Source organism: Macrobrachium nipponense, chromosome 45 (genome assembly GCF_015104395.2).
Source record: "Macrobrachium nipponense isolate FS-2020 chromosome 45, ASM1510439v2, whole genome shotgun sequence".
Classification (NCBI taxonomy): domain Eukaryota; kingdom Metazoa; phylum Arthropoda; class Malacostraca; order Decapoda; family Palaemonidae; genus Macrobrachium; species Macrobrachium nipponense.
Window position 1 is genome coordinate 5574183 of NC_061105.1, and position 19845 is coordinate 5594027.

At 39.4% G+C, this 19845-nt stretch overlaps 1 protein-coding gene across 2 annotated transcripts in view; it reads right to left on the reverse strand.

Annotated features, from left to right (window-relative positions):
• Positions 1-19845, reverse strand: part of LOC135214312 (uncharacterized) — a 186082-nt gene that overhangs the window by 111889 nt on the left and 54348 nt on the right. For both annotated transcript variants that reach the window (XM_064248474.1, XM_064248475.1), the window contains exons 2-3: positions 7711-8083; positions 5884-6436 (exon numbers count right to left, since the gene is read on the reverse strand). In XM_064248474.1, coding sequence (XP_064104544.1) covers positions 5884-6436; positions 7711-8083 — 926 coding nt within the window. The remainder of the gene's footprint in view (positions 1-5883; positions 6437-7710; positions 8084-19845) is intronic.

Genomic DNA, 19845 nt, shown 5'->3' on the forward strand with positions numbered 1-19845 from the left:
TATATATATATATATATATATAAATGTGTACTAACTTCCTTTGATACCATATAATAATTCACCATGTTAGTTTAAATAAGTAGAATTAGACAATGTTAGTTTAAATAAGTAGAATTAGAGAGAGAGAGAGAGACTATTATCGTCCACATAAGATGACTGCATAAAACAACAAACATTCTGCCACACAAACAGACGAACGAACAAGTCACAAACAAAAGCCCAGGCTCCCACAATGAATCATCTCGATCCACTTCCGTGCCCTTTGGAGAGGAGGTCACGTCGGTGACCCATAATGGGCACCGAACTGAATACCCACAACTCATACACAAGAGGTATCGGTTCACATGTATTCTCTCTCTCTCTCTCTCTCTCTCTCTCTCTCTCTCTCTCTCTCTCCAAGCTGATTTCTGTCGATAATTGACTGAAAGGTGTAAAAAAATAATCAGATAAAATCATAGAAGAGAGAGAGAGAGAGAGAGAGAGAGAGAGAGAGAGAGAGAGAGAGAGAGAGAGAGAGAGAGAGAGATGCCTCTCCCAAAAGCCCAGTTATTATCTAACACTACCATCACAATTCTCTTGAAATTTGCAGAGAGAAAGAGGGAGAAAAACAGAATCTCTCTCTCTCTCTCTCTCTCTCTCTCTCTCTCTCTCTCTCTCCGTACTAATTTCTGTCGTACCTCAAGGAAATTTAAAATAAACCATAGGAAATGAGAGATACCTGAAGAAACGAAAATAAAATCATATGAGAGAGAGAGAGAGAGAGAGAGAGAGAGAGAGAGAGAGAGAGAGAGAGAGAGAGAGAGCACCTCCCCCAAAAGCTCAGTGGGTATCTAACCTTACCTTCACGGGTCAGTTGAAAATTGTAGAGAAAGGGAGACAGACAGATCTCTCTCTCTCTCTCTCTCTCTCTCTCTCTCTCTCCAGAAGGAATAAAACGAAGACGAAAGAGAGAGAGAAAAAAATTAATAATAAAAATAATGACAAAGATCGATGTCCCGGAAGCTTCCGTCAAATATGGGCATGTTTTCAGAAGCCGGAGAGAGAGAACCCGTCACTCAAATCCTTTATCTTTTAAAGGTCACACTTCCTAATGGCGAGATTCAGACGCTAATGTAGCTTGTATGGAAGATAATGAAAATTTTTTTTTTAAATCTTTTTTTCGAGAGGAATTTGGGGTGAGGTTGCGAGCCAGCTACAGTCAGTCCCTTACCCCTCAACGGGGCGCCTGCTATTCGGTACGTATGGCTAACTACAGAATATAGTACCTATTTCGGTGTCAACGAAAAGACTATGGGTTCTCTCTCTCTCTCTCTCTCTCTCTCGTCTCTCTCTATATATATATATATATATATATATATATATAATATAAATATTATTAATATAATAATATATATTAATATATATAATATATATTATACTTATACATATATGCATACACACACACACACACATATATATATATATATATATATATATATATATATATAAAAATAAGTGCTTTAATTTTCCCTGTGGCGTCTACAAGTTCTGATAATTTAAATAAATACATGTGTGCATATATATATATATATATATATATAATATATGTGTGTGTGTGTGCATTCCACCGAGCACAAATAACCCCAGAAATTTCACTCACAATTCCATCAATAAATATTCCATGTGAGCAACGCAACGTGGGACTTCACCCCGCGACCTTTGCCTTGCCCAGCACAATACTGTAGAGTCAGTATACCAACCCACAGCCAAAGCAAGGAAGAGCTACTAGATCCATACCGTCCAGTCAAGTTATTATATATACTTTACTTCCGAAGGTAGGAAAACAAAATAAATTTTATGACACGAGCATAGCAGTTAAACATATGTCAAAATAATTTTATACGCACACAACAAAAAAAAAAGGCGAAGATTGCGTGATTAAATTTAATTCACCAACCAAAAAAAAACGGACAAATAAAAGACTATTACGGAATCAGCTCCACTTAGGACAGCGGTTCCTGAGACAACTAAGCAATAAATAAACAAATAAATAAATAAAATATTAAACACCTGCTAGATAAATTAACTAAAGACCCAACAAACAAAATTAAGCGAGAAAGAAGGATACCAGCTTCCCTAACTACTAAAGGGAAACTCACTGTATTATTGATAAAATGTGAAATCAATCAAATAAACAAATATGTATTTAAATCTAAAAAACAAATAAAGAGTAACGCCAAAAATATGAATGTGATTCAAAATATTGTCAAGGAATAAACGAATAGAACAAAAACTTCGACGTCAGCCCCAAAAGGAGAGAGCTCTCTCTCTCTCTCTCTCTCTCTCTCTCTCTCTCTCTCTCTCTCCCTCTCTCTCTCAGGTCCCACGAGCGAAAACAAAAAACCCCCCCATAACTTGAAGCCGGAATCTGTCGAAGTAAATCCACGGAAACTGCTCGGTCCGCAGACACAGAGGCCGTGCCCCAGGTCAATTCCAATTACGCTTCACGTAGATATATGGTAGCATCGCACTTCATGAAATGCAGGAAGGAGAGAGAGAGAGAGAGAGGGAGAGATATTGACTTCATAACTACTTTACTTTTTTTAAGATTTTGAGTGTGATACTTGTCAGCAATCTGCATCTACTGTGTGTGTGTGTGTGTGTACTTATCTGCAATATGCATATACTGAAAGAGAGAGAGAGAGAGAGAGAGAGAGAGAGAGAGAGAGAGAGAGAGTACTTAAATCTGTGTAAGTTTACCTAGCGTATTTAATTTAGACTACATTACCATGGTGACAGACGGCTCAAGTATGCTATTAAATATAAAGACATTATATACAAGAGAAATAATAATAAAATAAAATAATAATAATAATAATAATAATAATAATAATAATAATAATGGCGTCAGAATAAAACCGAATAGTAATCATGATAATGATGTTAATATCATTCTGATATAAAATAACATTTATATAATCTTTAAGATAGCAAGCCAACAACCACCACCACAACAACAACAACAACAACAACAACAACATTCTTCCACAGTCTCCTAGACCCCATCCTAGCGCCTCCTCCCGCTGACTCCTAGATCCTTTTCAGCCCACGCGGCAAATGGCCCTTCAATTGAAGCCTATTCCAACTTCTCGCTGTCAAGGACGACAGCCAATCAGATTCCATTTTTTGCCATTAATCGCAGTTTTCCATTGGCCAATTCGGCTGGCCGGCGGGAGGGTTGGGGGGGGGCGGGGGGGGGGGAGAGTGGGGTTAGGAGTAGTTGGGTTGTCTTTCAATGACGCAAACACGAGCTGCGTTCGGTTTTCGTGGTGTCGCCACTGTCAATCGCGAGTGATTTTTTTTTTTTTTTATTGAAGAAAGTTTGATTTACTGTTGTTTTAACGAGTCATGGCAGAACCTCAACTCCTTTTAGAGCATTACTACTCATATTGGTATCAGTAATAGCATCTCTGCAATAATAATAATAATAATCAACCAAAACAAAAACTTCTTTCAGTTTTCTTCTGAAGATTGAAAAAGAAACCCACAAAATCAATTTGTAACTTGTTTACTTCTAAAGTATTTCCGTAGTAAAACTAAATGTAAATACTTAGAAGTAAACAAGTTTCAAAGTGATTTTGTGGGTTTCTTTTTCAATAATAATAATAATAATAATAATAATAATAATAATAATAATAATAATAATAATAATAATAATAATAACGAAATAAAAGCGATTATTGCGTAAATGCAAAGTAACGCTACGGTCATAATTCAGAGATACTGACTGCTGAGAGCTTTCGACAACCTTTTCAGCTCCTATGAAAGCTGAAAGCTACGTAACGTTCTGTAAGAGTTGCTACGAAATTACTATCAATCTTACCATAAGTAGCGACCAAAGGGATGAATTTTGGTACTAGTAGTAATGTTCAAGATAATAGCGTAGCACAAGACAATATGCAAATAGCGAAAATAAGATTTCCTTCAACTCGATAAGTTGGAGCGGCTAAATCTTTTGTGTATGTGTGTGTTTTATCAGGAATTATGACAAATAATAGCCTTCAATGGACCGAAAATACAAAATAAAAAAAAAGAAAATCGGAGGAAACATGAGCAAAATTTTCTGAGAATACACCAAACACTTAAAAAATCCAAGAGAGAGAGAGAGAGAGAGAGAGAGAGAGAGAGATAGAATTAACATCTTAGGGAAAGTCTTCGCACGCATTGTCAAAGTCTTATGATTGTGTATTACCCAGAGAGAGAGAGAGAGAGAGAGAGAGAGAGAGAGAGAATTATCTTCTTGGGGAAAGTCGTCCTGTTGTCAGGACCTTATAATTACGTCTGTAACAATAATAATAATAATAACGGCAAAAAACGACGACAATAGTAACAATAGCCACACGTATAATAATAATAGTGTGATTAACGACGGCGCAGGTAACAAGGGATAATGACAATAATCAAGAGAAGAGTATGAGCAGGAAATCCCTCAATCAAACAATATTTCAATTACCTTTCAGTAAAGGCCGAAATTACCCTGATGATGACGGTAACTACAGCAACAATAACAACTGCCACTGTAGCAATGGCAGCTGTAGTACAGAGAGTGATGTTGCTGGCTAATAATAATAATAATAATAATAATAATAATAATAATAATAATAACTAATAAAGGGTATAGCTGCATCAGCTGCATTCAGCTTATCTAGTTTTCTCTATATAAATTAATGTGAGAAAACTCTACATAAATTGTAATGCAACCGATGCAGCCAATCTATATATAGTTTTCTCTATATAAATTTGTGCTAGAAACAGGGTCTGCTACCCAAATAATAATAATAATAATAATAATAATAATAATAATAATAATAATAATAATAATAATAATAATAATAATAAATAATAATAATAATAAAGGAGATGCCAATTTTTTTATAGTTGAATTCCTCTACTTTTCATATAATAGTTTTTTCTCCCTACGAGCAAAAATACGCTGTGATGTATAATGTGGACAATTAAGGCAGTTGTCAGAGTGAATCAAAGAAATTTAAAGGGAAACTCAGCTAAATTTGATAAGCACCCAGAGAGAGGCTATCTGTGACGTAAACTATGACATTAGACGTAGTAGCAGGGTTCCCAGTACTATGACAATGATCGTAGAAACACACATATTTACACCTCCTGTACAATAAGTCTCAAAGGAAAGGCTAGGAGGCAAATCATTGTTGAGAATGACGATAATATTACGTTTTCCATTGGTAATGAATAAGAATTTGGTATATACACATAGGACAATATCATAGCAAAGGAATTCGGTAAATATAAATATGGCAATATTGCTATTTTCATTGTGCAATTTTACGTTGACTATAGGAATACATGGTAATTATAGCGCATTTTCTATTTACCCTATCACTGTCAGTTATACAAAACCTTTGGAGTTGGTGAAATGCAATCATAATGAAATGAAAATACGATCATTTTGAGGTGTTTGCTATGATATTTTGGCCCGATATACTTGGTAACCTTGTATTATAGTAAACACCGCCGACGACAGGGCGAGGGCAGCCGATGATTCATAGGCCAAAGCATTTCATACACTACTATTACTACTACTACCAACATCTAAGTCTTCATTCATAAATTATATGGGCTGGGTGTCTAGTAAAGCAAGTCATACTACAGTATCAATGATTTAGCTAAGTTTCCCTTTGAATTTGTTTGACTTACTCTGGTGCCTTAATTTTCAACACTGAACACCACTGCATATTTTTGCTAATTAGGCTGTGGCTTCAAATAGCTATTTCCAAGTCCGGAAATGCACAGTAAATTAGACCTGCCAAAGGTCCAAGAAATACGAGAAAATACAGAAACCCCATTTCACAAACAACCCAGAAAACTGACCTGGCCCAATGGAGGAGAGCTGGTCGTCCCACGAGTACAGAGGGTTCTTCTCGTACTCGCAGCCGAAGGACGACCTCCGGGCCTGGAAGGCCTCGAAGTTGTCGTTGGAGGCCTGAAGACAGTCGTCCTTCTGGAGAGTGAACGACGAATCCTCCCGGAACACCCGCGGGTGGAAGTCGTATGGCAGCGTGTCGTACTTCCGCCCCACGACCCTGCGGCTCCGGGGGCCCTCCGTCTCCAGCAGCCTCTCGAGGCAGTCGTCCTCGTCTTCCTCCTCCAGCTCCTCCTTGAGGCCGGAGACGCACATCCTGAAGGTGGGGCTCGCAGCAGCCGCGTGGTCCTTCTTAGACCCCCCCAGGGCATCTCTCTCCCTCTTGGGCGAGGGCTCGCAGCCGGTGCTTTCCCTCTTGCCCTTCTTCTTGCTGGCCACGGGGGAGGGCCTCCGCAGCTCGATGCGCGGGATCCGGGGCTCGAAGTCGTCCAGGGTCGGGATGTCGCACGCCTCTGTCCGGGTCATTCTGCGGTCGTGTCGGGTCGGGATTGGAGAGCGAGGCTGAAAAAAAAAATGAAATCAACTCAATTTTTCTAATTAAAATAAAAAAAAGTTACATACGTTCAACGGGAAAGTTAAAGGAAGAAACATAAGTATTATAATTAATGAGGTTTAAATATTACCTAATAAAACCTTTAGTGAGGCTAAAAGCCAAGAGAAAAGGCGACACAAAACGGTTACAATATGTTCCAAAGGAAGGCTGAAGAAGGAAACATCAAGATTATAATTACTGTTTTGAATATGACTTTGGAAAAACTTAAATAGGCTCATAACACGTCATTCTTACTGTCAAATAATAACCTGAACTTTGTCGAGGAGGGGAAAATAAAATCATGAAAATGATGAAATGTTCCACCACATAACGTCATTTGGTCAATAGTAATTTGAATTTGATCTCGGTGGAAAATACGCGATTAAGGCTACAGCACGTTCCTTCATACAACGAGCCAATTTCTCGAATAGTAATTTGAATATAAAGTGGAAAAAATCGTACACTACATAAAAAGACATTTATTCAAAGGGCATGTCACCTGGAGTATGAATTTGAATTAAGAACGAATCGTTATTTTAAATCAGCGCATTTAAAAATATATACGATGGCATTGTAAGCATAAAAAAGAAAGAAATCATCGGTAGGGATATAATATGATGTCGTTTTTTAAACAAACGAGAGTTAAATTTTCACTTCAGAATTAATCCGCTGAAAACTTCCATAATACATATACATAATAAATATGAAAAGCACTTTCTTTAGAAAGACAATTTCAAAGAGCTACTACTGTGACTTCTTGTACTCAAGCGGATCACAACAGGGCAACGAAACTATAAATGGAAGACCTTGCGGGGCCAGGTGAGGGAGGGGTTGGAGGGGGGGGGGCGTTAATTACACCTGACGAAGTGGTCTACAAGAAAGGTCCCAGAAATAGCAAGGTGAGAGTAACCGTATTAAGAGAAGAGATCTTCCCCACTCCAGTCTTTATTGCTGGACGGCATGTGTTAATGAATGCCAGTCACAAGACTGAATTATTGACAGCAGTGTCTAAATAGAAGACAGAATATACAGTTTAGATGGCCAAGCGCTGGGATCTAAGAGGTCATTCAGCGCTGAAAAGGAGAATTGAGGATAAGAGGTGTAACAGGAGGAAAACATCGAAGCCGCACTATGAAATCATTGTTAGAAGAGGACAGAAAGCAAGATGGAAGGGAGAATATGAATGGAGTTACGGTAAAAGGAAGGAAAGGGGCTGGAGCTATGGGCCGAGAGGATCACTTACCAAAGTGACATCATCGTCGTCGTCGGCTCCTCCATCCTCAGCCGCTGAGCTTCCAGTCCCTCCTCCTCCTCCTCCTCCTCCTCCCCCGCCCTCCGTGAGAGTACTGTCGTCCTCCAAATCCTGAGAGTCACTTGGGGGCAGAGGATGCCGTTTGCTTCCCCAGCTTCGCGCCAGCATCGTCGTCGTGGAGGACGACGACCTCGAAGGGGACGAACTCGAAGACGAGGACGAGGTCGAGGAGGACGTGGGAGAAGGCGCCTGTGGGTGATCGTCCCACTTCATACTAGGGCCTCCGGGGGGGAGTGGCGGTGGTGGTGGTGGTGGTGTTGGGGACGGGACTTCAAGCGGGGGATCGAGCCCACCGACACCCGTTCTGCAAAGAGAGGGAGATCAAGGTATCAGAACGGAACGTGTTTGGGACGTGTTGACGCGACTGGCCTGGATTTACTTCATTATGGAGACGAAAACAAAACGGGAAGGGAAGAATATTTTTGGAGGCGAAGCTTAAACATGGCGGAAAATCATTCATCGTCAGACAGACAGAAAGACAGGTTCGTTTCGCGTTCAAACAGACACACACACACACACCCAGCGCATTCGTAAAACAAGAGAGCGAAAATAACTCAAAATGAGAGACTGGGCATGACACACCCAGTGCATTCGTAAAACAAAAGAGCGAAAATGATTTTAGAAAATGAGAGAATGAACGTGACACACCCAGTGCATTCGTAAACAAGAGAGCGAAAATGATTCAAAATGAGAGAGAATGAACGTGACACACCCAGTGCATTCGTAAACAAGCAAAAATGATTCTAAATGGGAAAGAATACAATTTCAACGAGATTAAAACAAATAAATGACCGTTGCAATGGCACAAAAAAACCAGCAAGATTAACTTCATTATTATTGCATAAACGAAGAAACAAATGTTCATCGCTGCCGTAAACTCACAAATAAAACTCACAAATATCATGACAAGAGTGCAATGCCGCAGCTTGTTTACAGATGACCTTCCCGCTTGTATGCGAGAACGTCAAATTTATCATTTTTCGAAATATTCCAAAAATTTTGGGGAAAAAAAAATCCTAGAAGTCCATTAAATTACAAAGCACGCTTCCAAGGAACAGAACGCAAAAATGACCAAAAAACAGATAAATTAGTAAATCACAATAACAAAACAAATTGCTTCAAATAGTGCACAAACACATCGAATAAACCGATAAACTTGATCGTAATTCACGCCCAACCTTCACCAACACAAACCCATACCTACATAGACGCTTCTGCGTAATGATATAAACAAGCTAAAGAGAGAGAGGGGGTTTGGGGGGTTGTCGAGTGTACTTGGGGGTGAGGGAGGGGGGAACATCGATCCCCACCTGAACTGGGACCAGGACAGAGCTTTGGTTTATAGATGGTCTTAAAGTTACACTGGCGCTACCATTCATCTCTCTTGGTCAGAGACGACGAGCATTTGAAAAACGGCCTTTTATTTCTCTCGGGCGACACCTCGTGCCCGTGTCTCCACGGCACTGGTGGAGGCGTGGCATTTCCAGGGCATCTGAGGATATGCAGTGCCAAGACCGTGTCTGGTACACAGGGGATGACTACTTCGCATCCGGTACCAAAAGAAGAGACTATTGGCTGACGCTGACTATTAAGGAATAAATTTGGGTGCCAGAAGTCCGTAGTTGGCACAGACAAATAAGGAATATCTTTAGGTACAAAAAGCCCTTAGTTGACACAGACAAATATGATATATCTTTAGGTATCAGATACAAATAAGGAATATCTTTAGGTACAAAAAGCCCTTAGTTGACATAGACAAATAAAGAATATCTTTGGGTACTAGAAGCCCATAGTTGACACACACTAATAAGAAATACCTTTTGGTAATAAAAACCCGTAGTTGACACTAACAAATAAGGAATATCTTTGGGTACCAGAAGCCCTTATTTGACACAGACTAATAAGAAATACCTTTTGGTAAGAAAACCCCGTAGTTGACACTAACAAATAAGGAATATCTTTGGGTACCAGGCACCACGATGGAGAATGGTAGGGAAACTATGTTATTCGGTACTGGGTGCCAGGGTAGGCACTGGTAGCGACAGCTAACCAAATGAAAAGAGAATAAATGTCAGCAGCAGTTATTTAACGAGCGACGCAAGGGAGGAGCATAGCAGGTAGCTGGATACCGTGCAGTACAATGAAGTGAATGCAGAATTAAGGCCAAGGGCCAAGCACTGGGACCTATATGAGGCCATTAGCACTGGGACCTATGAGGTCATGCAGTGCTGAAACGGAAATTGACAGTACAAGGTTTGAAAGGTGTAACAGGTGGAAAATAGAAAACCCTCGCAGTGGCACTATCAATTGTTAGGAGAGGGTCGAAAATAAGATGGAGGAAAGAGACTAAGAAAGGAGGTACAGAAAAGGAAACGAAAAGGGCTCAGCTCGATTCACAAACAAAGCATTACTGAAGCTTGAAAGGGTACAATTGACAATGTGACACTATAAAGTGTGAAATCGAAAGAGACCTTCCCCTAATGACACTTCCATTGGCCTTTGGGAAGAGATTTGGAAGGTAACATAATTACCGAGCGGTACGAGTATTCTTTTGAGGGGTATCAGTGTTCTAAAGTAATTAGTACTCAGCAGTTATAGTTAGATAAGGTTGTATTCTAAATGGACCCCCGTGATGTTTTTCAGTGGATATTGAAAGATATGTGGTACTGAGTATTATCGGTGTATATCCGATGGTATTTCTTCCTACTGTGACGGAGGAGAGTGAAAATGAAAAGGCTTGTAAACATATATATATATATATATATATATATATATATATAGATAATATATATATATATATAATATAATATATGTATATATATATGTGTGTGTGCGTGTGTGTATGTATGTATATATATATATATATATATATATATAATATAATCTATATATACATTTACACATACACACACATATATACACATACATATATATACACATACACAAATAACAACGTATATACACCAAAATATCTATTATGAGTTAATGTGTTCATTAGAGGACTGGCTGGAATGTAGTGAGATCAACTCCCAGAGAGATTAGGTGTTAATTGGTTCACATGAGGAGAGAGAGAGAGAGAGAGAGAGAGAGAGAGAGAGAGAGAGAGAGAGAGAGAGAGAGAGATGCGACGACCTCTTCACTTGGTTATCTCTCTATCGACTTGGAAATGAGCTTGTTGTTATTCGTGGGTAGAGTGAAGACTGTGGCCCAAAATAGTCGAAAGTTAGTTTGGCTAACGTAACCAATGCACATTTACAAACAAAATTCATCATAGAGCAATTCTATAGATATAAATGAAAGCAAGGCGGTTATAAAGTTTCGTAAAACATTATGATAAAGCTATCATTAGTAACGCCTAATATGAGACATGACAAAGTCAAATTGGATTAAAATATGAAAGGTGAATGAAGAGTATATAACTTTGAAAACAATGAAAATAAAAAGGACCTCAGCATAAACAACAACAAAATTCTTTAATACCACCGGGTAATGTGACATTATTATTATTATTATTATTATTATTATTATTATTATTATTATTATTATTATTATTATTATTATTATTATTATACAGAAGAAGAAAATCCCTATTCACATGGAACAAAGCCTACAAAGGCTACTGACTGGGAATTCAAGCTTCCCCAAGAAAATGGGGCTCACTTGAAATAAATTGGAAAAGATATTACGAAACAGAGAAAGCACAGAACTACCCAAGCACAAGTTGAATTGTTTCAAGGGCAGCAATGCACTACAACTTCCCTTTGAACTTTTGCGGTTCTAAGTGCACAACATCCCCAGACTGTTCCACAGTCCCCACTGGGCGGGAGGTATAAAAGATCACTAAAAGGATAATATCCACGATTTACAGGACGAGTAAAACGCACTAACTTGATGATGGCTATGACGGTACTTATGTTTGTTTGTATGGTGGTTTTACGTTGCATGGAACCAGTGGTTATTCAGGAACGGGACCAACGGCTTTACGTGGCTTCCGAACCACGTCGAGAGTGAACTTTTATCACCAGAAACACACATCTTTCACTCCTCAATGGAATGGCCGAGAATCAAACCCGCGGCCACCGAGGTGGGACGCTAATACCATACCAACATCGCCGCTGAGGCGCTTGACGGTACTTATGATGACAGCAGATATTACCAGATGAAATTAACATCACGAATATGGATGCTATTATCGATCTAATGGTGAGTTATTACTGATGCTAATGATATTCATGATATCTAAGAATAAAACTTTTGAGGTGAAAATGGTAAAATACGAGAAACCTGATATTCTTTTCTAGCCCAGACCGGAAAAAAAAACAATAAGGACGAGGGAGAAGGAAGGGTAGGGAGTAACCGCGAAGCAAGCAACACCTGCCTCTTACAGGAAGAATGTTTATGAATCAGGGGAAACGTTGGAAGGAAGATAATGTCTTCGTAGTAGTATTAATCCAAAGAATATTCAGGAGAAATGAAGAGGAAAATTAATGCAAAAAATACTCACAGAAAAATCATAATAAAAATTCAATTAACGACACGAGCTGCTCAACAGTTCCAGCGTTGTACACGACGAGAACCATTACGAAATAAGTAAATAAATAAATAAATAAATAAAAAGGGCAAGAAAATCACCTTCTGACATATTTAATTTTCCAAGACATACCTTTTGGCCCTTGGTATATACGCCTGAGGGAAGGGCGGATGCTACCTCCCGCCCCCCCAATCTCCCCACCCCAACCCCCAACCCAACATACCCCAGAGGAACCTGTTCCAGCTGGAATAACAGCAACAGTTTCTACAGAAATAAATGATTAAAGTCTCCTGTCCATCTTCTTCTTTCTCCCCCCGCCCCGACCCACCCAACCCGGAAGTTGGACTTCTCAACTTGCTGTAGAGTTTCTTCGACCCCTAGGGGATGCAATGAGGAGGAGGAGGAGGAGGAGGAGGAGGAGGAGGAGATTTCTATTGAAGGAAGATGTGTGCTGTTCCAGGTATTATATATAAATAAGTATAAATAAATAAATAAATAAATATAACTAGACTCATACCCACACATATACTATATAATAAATAAATATATTATATATATATATATATATATATATATATATATATATATATATATATATATATATATATATATATATATAGAGAGAGAGAGAGAGAGAGAGAGAGAGAGAGAGAGAGAGAGAGAGAGAGAGAGAGAGAGAGAAGAATATGGCGTGCCACGATGTCCACGACGTCAAGATCAAGCTTCCAGCGTTCCAGAGAGGAACCTCTGGAAGATACTTCCCCGGGACATAGGAGTTTATCTAGGAGATAAAAAATCAATTCTGGAATATATCCAATAGACTAGAAACGAGAGTCAATGGTATGAGAGAGAGAGAGAGAGAGAGAGAGAGAGAGAGAGAGAGAGAGACTAATGACGTCCCTCAGCTTCAATTCGTGAGACTAAGCTATACAGGACATTATGTCTGTAGAACGACCTCAATGTCTCTTCATAAATTACCAGGGCAATACCACCACAGCAAGAGCCTCTCCTACTGACGCAGCAATCTAAAACAGCAATGTAATTCTACTTTGCATAATAATAGTACGGCGCTTGCTGCTTCTCCGTTTCCTAATACTTTTGGTTGCGCTTTCCACGGGGAACCCTACTCTAACTGAAACAGATTAAGCGTGCAAGCAGAAGGGATATGAAAGTAAAGCACTGAAACGATCGACTTTATCAACCCAGAGCTATCTCTGAATGACTCTATCAACCCCCCAGAGCTAATCTCGAATGACTCGACACCCAATAGCATCTTCTTTGAATGACTCTATCAACCCAGAGCTATCTCTGAATGACTCTATCAACCCAGAGCTATCTTTGAATGGAACTCTATAACCCAGAGCTATTCTGAAGAACTCAATCAACCATGCTATCTTGAATTGACTCTATCAACCAGGAAGCTATTCTTTGAATGACTCCATCAAACCCAGAGTTAAGCCTCTGAATTGAACTCTATCAACCCAGAGCAATCTTTTGAATGACTCATCAAACCCAGGAGCTGTCTCTGAATGACTATTCAACCCCAGAGCGGATCCCTTTGAATGACTCTACTCAACCCAAGCTATCTCTGAATGACCCTCTATCAACCCAAGATATCTTTTGAATTTGACTCTAATCAACCCAGAGCTATCTTTGAATGACTCTATCAACCCAGAGCTATCTCTGAATGACTCTATCAACCCAGAGCTATCTTTGAATGACTTTCCATCATCCCGGAAGCTGTCTCTGACTGACTCGAATCCCAACCCATAAGGCTATCTTTGATGACTTATCAACCCAGAGCCTTATCTTTTGAATGACTCTATCAACCCGGAGCTATCTTTTGAATGACTATCAACCCAGAGCTTAACCTCTGAATGACCTCCTATCAACCAGAGCCTAAATCCCTTTGAATGACTCCATCAACCCACAGCTGTCTCTGAATGACTCTATCTACCCAGAGCTATCTTTGAATGACTCTATCAACCCAGAGCTGTCTCTGGATGACTCTATCAACCCAGAGCTATCTTTGAATGACTCTATCAATCCAGAGCTATCTCTGTATGACTCTATCAACCTAGAGCTATCTTTGAATGACTCTATCAACCCAGAGCTGTCTCTGAATGACTCTATCTATCGAGAGCTATCTCTGAATGACTCTATCAACCCAGAGCTATCTTTGAATGACTCTATCAACCCAGAGCAATGACTCTATCAACACAGAGCTATCTCTGAATGACTCCATCAACCAAGAGCTATCTTGGAATGACTCTATCAACCCAGAGCAATGACTCTATCTACCCAGAGCTATCTCTGAATGACTCTATCAACCCAGAGCTATCTTTGAATGACTCTATCAACCCAGAGCAATGACTCTATCAACACAGAGCTATCTCTGAATGACTCCATCAACCAAGAGCTATCTTGGAATGACTCTATCAACCCAGAGCAATGACTCTATCTACCCAGAGCTATCTCTGAATGACTCTATCAACCCAGAGCTATCTTGTAACTGACTCTATTCAACCCAGAGCTATGCTCTGAATGGAACTCTTACACCCTCCCAGAGCTATCTTTCTGAATGACTCTTCTCAACCCAGAGCTATCTCGAAATGGGGCCTTCTAATGAAAAAAAAAAAAACCCCAGGAGGCTGTCTCTGGGGAATGGGGGAAAAACTCCTATCAACCCAGGAGCTGGTCTTCGGAAGGGGGGGGGGACTCTTTAATCAAACCCCAGAGCTGGTTCTCTGAATGACTCTTATCAAAACAAGAAGGCTGTCTTTGGAAATGGGGGACTCTAATCAAAAAAAAACCCCAAGAAAATAAAAACGCTATCTTTGAATGGGGGGGGGGGGGGACTTGAAATCATCAAACCCCAGGACAAACAGCTATTTCTTTGGAATTGACTATCATCAACCCAGGAAGCTATTCTTGAAAATGGGGGGGGGGGGGGGGACTCTATCAAAAAAACCCCAAGGAGCTATCTTTGAAATGGGGGACTTCTTCAATTTCAAACCCAGGAAAGCTAATTTATTTTTGAAGGGACCTCTATAAACACAAAGGCCGCTTTTTAATTTGAAAAAATTGGGGGGGGGGGGACCTCTATCAACCCGAGCTATCTGAATGAACTCCATCAAACCCAGGAGGCTATCTTTTGAAGGAATCTACAAACCCAGAGCTATCTTTGAATGACTCTATCAACCCAGAGCTATCTCTGAATGACTCTATCAACCCAGAGCTATCTTTGAATGACTCTATCAACCCAGAGCTGTCTCTGAATGACTCTATCTACCCAGAGCTATCTCTGAATGACTCTATCAACCCAGAGCTATCTCTGAATGACTCTATCAACCCAGAGCTATCTCTGAATGACTCTATCAACCCAGAGCTATCTCTGAATGACTCTATCAACCCAGAGCTATCTCTGAATGACTCTATCAACCCAGAGCTATCTCTGAATGACCTATCAACCCAGAGCATCTTTGAACTATTCTTTGAATGGGGGGGACTATCATCAACCCAGAGCTATCTTTGAATGACTCTATCAACCCAGAGCTATCTTTCTGAATGACTCTATCAACCCAGAGCTATCTCTGAATGACTCTATCAACCCAGAGCTATCTTTGAATGACTCTATCAACCCAGAGCTATCTCTGAATGACTCTATCAACCCAGAGCTATCTTTGAAGGACATCTCATCAACACAAAGAGCTTCTCTGAATGACTCTATCAAACCCAGAGCTATCTCTGAATGACTCTATCAACCCAGAGCTATCTCTGCTGACTGGACTATCAAGGGGCCCAGAGCCTATCGCTGGATGACTTTATCAAACCCAGAAGTATCTTGCCCCTGGAATTGACTTTATCAACCCACCGGGGTTATTCCGGGGCCTCTACTTGATTTGAAGATCATAAGTACAAATAGGAAAGACTGAGCGAATAACCGATGCTTACTTTACCTGATATCACTTTAGCAACAGCTGTTTGGTTTTCTTTCTTTCACTTTTAACAATGGATGTTTACTTTGCTTACTTCATTTTAACAGCAGCTGTTTAGCTTTACCCTCTTATACCCTTTATTATTATATCAACATCCGTTCAGTTTTTACCTTCTTCCACTTTACAGCAGCTCTCTCTCTTTAGTTCATCTTGTCTGTCTTAAAGAATGGAATGATTTTACGAAGATTGGCAACTTCGTCAAATAAAAAATATCTGAACGCTTGCATCAGAACTTCGGAATGTGGTGTAAGATGCAATGACAGTAATGAATATCAGGAGCCCAAAATATTGGAGTACTGAGGATACGAATAAAATTCACACGATTTTAGCTTTGATGGGCTTACTTGAACAGAACGCGGCCAAATCATACCGACGACAAAATAGGAAAACTTATAAGGACAACAGAAGAGTTTTCATTCTTCTCAACATCTACCACAGTGATGGAGTTAAGAAAAGACAAAATAGATTGTTCTCTGGTTCTCTGGTTTCTAACGGAATACAGACGAAGTGAATGGCTATGTAATAGATTAATGGATTACAGGCATAGACAGCGAATGGAATAAAGATCAAGTTCTGATAACGACAGGTGGAACGCGCAAAAAATGAAAAAATAAAAACTCCAGAAACGTATAAGTTAATTTAACGCTTCAGAGTAACTGCTCGAAAAAGAATAATAGAGAATGAAAATAAAAAAAAAACGACAAAAAAATATCAGAGAAAGTATCAGTTCATTTAAAAATTAAAGTCACAGCTGTCTGACAGACTAATAAAAAGTTAACAGCTCTGTGCCAGACGAATAAAATAAAGGCAGGGTCGGGGAATAACAGTCTAACGCAGTGGTTCTCAACCAGGAGGGAATCCTCCCCTTCCCCTCCCTTCCCCCACCTAGCGGGGAAATTTCAGACTGGGGGGGGGATACTACTGGCAGGCTCAAACTGGCTCTATCACCACGCAAAGAGCAACGTGCATCGGTCCGCGTGACTGAGAAGTCACGCTGGGCTTTCTCTCAGCTAGCATGTGTTTATGTTAGTATTTTATCGCAGATTATTTGGAGTGGCACCTTTTCAGGCAGAAAATTTTGATTCATGAAACGAAGGTGGACACGGCACAGTTTATAGCTGACAGACTGGCATTCAAGAGAAGCTATCTGACAGTGCCACAGACAAAGCCAGTAGCCTTCCGATGGATTAATAAAACACTGAGAGAAAAAAAAATTAATACCTGACTGACTAACATACGCGAAAAACAAGAGAATTTTATAAAGCCTCCCCCTTAAAACTCACAGACGAAGCGTAATACAGTCCATGTTCTCAATATCCTTTTAGAGAATTCTAATCAGGAAAACGGCTGTGGACGGATAAATTATGCAACTCGGCAGCCGATTAGAAAGTGATTAGTACAGGATTAAGCACTTAGATAAGGACGAGGGATTTCACGCTGCGTTTCTACGGAATTACTTGAGCGGAGAGTGGACTGGGTTGGTTGAAATACATACATATACAGAAATAGTCTGAAATACTCATGATGTATATAGACTAGTGATGCAAAATGTGACATATACATACGTAACAAGTTATCCAGTATTACAGATGATGATAGTATATACTATAGTATATATACTATGATATATATATATATATATATATATATATATATATAATATATATATAATATATAAAGCCAATCCATGAAGGAATTGCCTTTATTAAATATATTCATAGTGTTCCAAATCTTCCTGATTCTCTTATACATACATACATATATAAATATAATAGTATATATATATATATAATATATATATATATATATATATATATAATACAATATAAGGCATGTATTAATTATATGCAATACTGTAGAAATATATATATATATATATATATTACAGTAATTCATATAATGTATACATACTTGTATCATTTATACATTTGCAGCGTTAGTGGCACAGACTGTACACAGAACGTGCATGTAAGCACATGTTACAAACACATGAAGATTAAGTTCACTCAAATTACATAGCTTGAGGCATGAAATTATACCTTTACGTATATACAACAATTAGGCAATAATGACTCTACACTTCTAATTCGGCCCGATTTACTGAAGCGATATAAAATGAATGTCAGTATTTTTTTTTTCTTTTTTTTTTGTCACTGTACCTGTAAAAGTCACTTGCCAGTTCAATAAACAATTAAAACGGTTAGTGGACCATGAGGCTACAGTGAAAGTCTTATAATATATTCTCGACTTAGCGAAACGAAGTTCCAAGCAAGTATAGTGTTTCGCACCAGTTTCTGCAAGTATGCAAGTGCCTAGCGGCTAGCCAGTTACGACAGAACTCGAGAACGGATGAACGGATTCTGATGAATTTGAGTGGAAACATTCGCCGAGTAAATAGGTTACAGACGATTTATCTAGCTGGAAATCAATGATTTGATTAGTCGACACGAAAACTATCTCGTCCTAAGGCTCCGTAGACTGACCAAGGTAATATTTCTATTAAATGCCAATTTTCATTATTTACTCTTTTCATTCCTGAAACTAAAACTGCCACGAGATCTCAGACAATCTTGCTAGGCTCATGACCCGATAAAATACCCGGTAAAATACGAGACGTTATCTAATCTTTAATATAAAATTTCTTTACGTTTTCTATTTTAAATGGGTCAAAATGATGCCCAAAGTCTTCACCCATTCCTCTTTAAGCAGTTCGGAGACTCGTAAATAAGTGAATAAACAAATAAAAAAAAACAACGCCAATCATAACCCATCAAGGGACACGAAACAAACAAAACTATTTTACCTTCAATTAAGAGACAAAAGCAGAAGCATGGTTCACCTCCCACGTTAATCGTCAGGACACGAGTCTGAATGATCAGCCATCTAGAAGTACGTCAAAACACAAAGCAATAAAGTTCCGGTCATGTGCACTAAATGGCGTGTCTTGACTACAGAGAGAGAGAGAGAGAGAGAGAGAGAGAGAGAGAGAGAGAGAGAGAGAGAACACCTAGTGCATACGACACAGGAAAACTTTAATCCTTGTGTATGTGTATTTGTGTGGGGGGAGAGAGAGAGAGAGAGTGAGAGAGAGAGAGCAACTAGGTGCATAGGAAAGAGGAAACGATTAATCCGTGTGTATGTGTATTTATGTGGAGAGAGAGAAAAAAAAACACCTAGAAGTGCATAGGACACAGGAAAACTTTAATTCATGTGCATGTGTATTTGTGTGAAGAGAGAGAGAGAGAGAGAGAGAGAGAGAGAGAGAGAGAGAGAGAGAGAGCAACTAGGTGCACAAAACAGAGAATAAGATTTATCCGAATGTATGTGAACGAGAGAATGGCGTGCGTATGTGTATTTGTGCGTGGAGAGAGAGAGAGAGAGAGAGAGAGAGAGAGAGAGAGAGAGAGAGAGAGAGATCGTTTCAGTTTAAATGCTGTATCGCAAGACCGGCTGCTGGATTCATAGCGATTGTAAACGCCGGCCTTTTGGTACTTATTCCGAATTTATATCGCCCTTAACGGCCTATATATGGCGATG